The 3,913-nt window shown below is 40.2% G+C and overlaps 1 protein-coding gene across 1 annotated transcript; it reads right to left on the reverse strand.

The window, feature by feature from the left end:
- Positions 1 to 419: 419 nt before the first annotated feature.
- On the reverse strand, positions 420 to 2,533 carry LOC120694170 (putative disease resistance protein RGA3). Its single transcript, XM_039977344.1, has 3 exons — positions 1,388 to 2,533; positions 879 to 971; positions 420 to 749 (listed from the first exon to the last, which is right to left on the reverse strand). The coding sequence occupies exons 1-3, from the start codon at positions 2,531 to 2,533 to the stop codon at positions 420 to 422; spliced, it is 1,569 nt and encodes a 522-aa protein (XP_039833278.1).
- Between the last annotated feature and the right edge of the window lie 1,380 nt (positions 2,534 to 3,913).

Here is a 3,913-nt window from a genome sequence, read left to right on the forward strand (position 1 = left end):
CTTGTGCAGCTCAAGCTCCTCCAGACAAGGAAGTTCCACAAGCCCTTGTAGATGCTTCAATCCTTGGAAATCAGATAGCTTCATCGCCCTCAAAAATTGGAAGCAAGCTTGCCCCTTTACTTCAGTACCAACAACCTGATTCTGCATCCACCATGCATATTTCTCGCCTGAGTACCCACAAATTTCTAGCTCTTTAATCCCAGCTGGCGGTTCTAGGCCATCAAGTACAGCCTCCTCCAACATAGTGTCCACCTTTTCATTAAAGAAAAACTCAGTGTTCACCTCACCTTTCTGACGCATCTTCCATTCTAGCTTCAACCTCTGTAAATTTGTCTTCTCTTTCAAGCATGCCTTATGTGCATCATCTTTCTCCAACACATGTGAAATACCTCTGATAATTAGACCTTCACTATTCCTACCTACATTTGCGAGCTCTGATATTCCAGCAAACTTTTACCGTTACCCACAACAAATAAGGGCAACTTTTGTAGTTGACTGCTGAATTGTCCAATGCCTATAGGCATCCCTCTCAATTCTTCACAATCTTTCAGGTTCAAAACTTGAAGCCTCTCAAACTTGACAATGCCATCAGGCAGCTCTACCAGCTTCCTACAGCCTTCGAGGTTCAAAACTTGAAGCTTCTCCAACTTGCTAGTGCCTTCAGGTAGATTTACCAGTTCCCCACGATTTTCCAAGTTCAAAACTTGAAGCTTCTCCAAGTTGTTAATTTCTTTAGGTAGCTCTACTAGCTGCACACAATATTCTAGGTTCAAAAATTGAAGCTTATCCAAATTTCCGATGCCTTTGGGCAACTCTACCAGCCTATAACAATTACGTAGACTCAAACATTGTAGATTTCTCAATTTTGTTATAACTACTGGTAGCTCCTTAATCTTGGTATGATCTAGTTTAAGAACTCTTAGCTTTTTATTTCTACCAATAGAATTTGACAAGGCTGCAAGCTCCATGCACTGGCAAAGATAAATGCTTGAAAGCATATTACAGTCACCAATTGAATCTGGTAAAAGTATCTGGGGTATTTTGTGGAACTGCTTGCATCCTTTGGCACATTAGTTGAAATTTGCTCATCCAAGATGAACTTGGCAAGATCATGAAGCAAATCATGCATCTCGCAACACACTCTCCCAAAATATTCCTTCACATCCTGGAGAAAAGAAACTTGCACAAGTGAATTGAAGCACTCGTCGCCAACATCCTCCAAGCAATTGTAACCATGAGTCAAACTAATCACATTGTGAGCAATCCATTGGTCAACCAATTGTTGTTTATCGAGCGGAAGGCCTTTAGGAAACAATGAACATATTGTGAAGCACCGTTTCAGATGGGATGGTAAATGGGAATAGCTCAACATCAAGCTTGCTAATACTCTATGCTCTTTATCCTCAGCATCTAGTAGATTACTGTCTCTCACGGCCTTCCATTGTTCTATACGTGTCTTGCCACGAAGGACATTTGCAAGAACTTTAATTGCAAGTGGCACCCCACCACATTTATTCACAATCTCTCTCCCAACTTCCAATAATTCAGAGTCCAAACCTTTTATGTCCTCACCAATGATCTGAGTGAACACTGTCCAGCTATCATCCTTAGACAAGGACGACAACTTCGACAGATCTGTTGATTCCACTGCTTCTGCAACATTTCTATTGCGACTTGTCAACAAAATACTACTTCCAGGTGCTCCTCTCTTTATATATAACATAAAATCTTCCCATTGACTTCGGTCCACAGTCCAGACATCATCTAATACAAGCAAATACCTCTTTCCAGTCAATGTATCTGCTATAGTTTGAATTATGTTCTGTATGGAATGATGTTCAGATTTTTGATAAGTAATGGCTTCAAACATCTTCATCATAAGCTGTTGGACATCAAATTCTTGGGGCACATGAACCCATATTCTTACTTCAAAATGATCCTTTACGGTGTTACCATCACCGAAAACTAGGTTAGACAAGGCAGTTTTCCCAGAGCCACCAAGCCCAATTATGGAGACTATCTTGATTATCTGTTGGTTATTTTTGTCCACCAGTTTAGATATTATTTCCTGCTTTTCTCGCTCTCTTCCACATATTATTGATGCCACAGCAACATTTGGCACTGTTGGAGTTGCCTTGGCAGTCCTGTTCATGTGTGGAACAGGATGACCTTCCGGCAAACTGTTTACTATTGCACTGAAGTCAGTTCTTTGCTTCACTATTGCATCAAATCTATTCTTTATAGCCTTGATCTTGAGGGCAGCCTTGAATTGAAACAGATATGATTTTGGTTTTGTGCAGAGACATTTTGACACAATATTGTTGGCAACTTCAGCTTCATGCTTCTCAGCCTCTAGATGGAACTCATCAACAATATCATCAATGTCGTATGCGACGTGTTTCAATTTTTTGATGAAAAATTGATCATTATCCGTTGTTTTACATCCTGCTTTTTCTAGCCAGGAGCTGATATCCTCAAATCGACCCTGGAGATCCATTGTCACACCCACTATAGAGCTGTACTGCTTCAACATCGATGGAGCTAACTTGTTTGCCAAAATTTTCAAAATTGCAGACACAGCAGCACCTTCGATACAGGCCATCATTTATTTTGAAAGTGTCTCCTTTCCCAAAAATCTTGCAGACCAAATTGAACATGAGCTGCTACTTTTGAAACAAAAAAAAATGATCTGCAAAAACTAGCTGTACTCTCAATAAATTATGGGTTATGCATGTTCCAAACTAACTGAATCCTATGGCGCTTTTTTCATGCATGATTGTTTCTTTGTTATTTTGCTAACATGATGTATGACTGGCACCATCTGATACACCTATATGAAACAGTAGTTGATGACATTGATGTCTGACCTGGGAAAACAGGTAGACTGCTAGCCTGAAGCTGAGCTCTTTAGCCTTTTAGTCTTTGAGCTGCACAACTGTGGCCGCAAACAGTCTCGTCTAGCCTTCTTGTTCCTCTTATCACATGAAACAAGAAGCATTATATATACGAGGGGATTTCGTACTTTGGAGCATGTAAAAGAGAAAGGTAACAGTGTTTAAGATTAACGTACCATAGCCTCGATTCACAAAGGAGCAGATGAGGATCTCGAACAGATGGCTGATTAGTTCCTCAAGATGAACATACCATAGCCTCTAGCTCGGACGAATCAACTCTAATTACTCTTATTTCCTACTTGTGATGTGTGACTTCTGAGTTCCTGGATTTAGTACCTAACAATAGGCAGGATAATAATACATTTTTATTTACTGAAAACAGTTGCACTGAAAGCAGAAAGTGTGGATGTTGATGTTAATTGATGAACTTAACAGGAGTATGGATCGAGCAAGAAAAAACAAAACAAAGGACTTGAGTAGTCTTTGGTTAGAACAAAACATATACTAGGATAGTAAGCTAGTTGCACGAGAGTAATTACTTTTTTAGTTACCCTCTGTCATGTAACTAACTAAGCCGGATTGCACTCGTCTTACTGGTCCGAGCTAAGTCGCAACATGCTTAATAATCATAGTTGTAACCAGGGTATTGAAGCGGTTGCAATTGTGGTGTCAGGCCAATTGCAACTCAGCATATTCTCTAGTTGTAACTGGAATCGCTTTATTGGTCCTAGTTGCAACCGATTTAAAGATCCTAGTTGTAATTACGGCGGCAGTGAAGCGGTTGCAGTCACGCACGGGATCTGGCCAATTGCGACTGAGTATATTCCTTAGTTGTAATTGCAATCGCCTCGTCGGTCCTAGATGCAACGGTTTTAATGATCCTAGTTGTAACTGGGACATTGAAATGGTTTGTAGTTGTGGATGAGAACAACTGCAACTGAGCATCTTACTATTACTAATTGGAGATGAAAAGCATGCACGGCTTATGAAGCGCTCTAGAAAAAAAGAAAAAAGTCTAG

This window comes from Panicum virgatum, unplaced genomic scaffold (genome assembly GCF_016808335.1).
Source record: "Panicum virgatum strain AP13 unplaced genomic scaffold, P.virgatum_v5 scaffold_3868, whole genome shotgun sequence".
NCBI classification, from domain to species: Eukaryota; Viridiplantae; Streptophyta; class Magnoliopsida; order Poales; family Poaceae; genus Panicum; species Panicum virgatum.

What these genes read in the sequence shown, in the direction of transcription:
- LOC120694170 (XM_039977344.1), bottom strand. Translation starts at nt 2,533, where the DNA reads ATGTTGAAGCAGTACAGCTCTATAGTGGGTGTGACAATGGATCTCCAG. An exon ending in CTGAGGATAAAGAGCATAGA is followed by an intron (nt 972 to 1,387) that starts GTATTAGCAAGC and finishes TATCTTTGCCAG; the next exon opens with TGCATGGAGCTTGCAGCCTT. An exon ending in CCAAGATTAAGGAGCTACCA is followed by an intron (nt 750 to 878) that starts GTAGTTATAACA and finishes TATTGTGTGCAG; the next exon opens with CTAGTAGAGCTACCTAAAGA.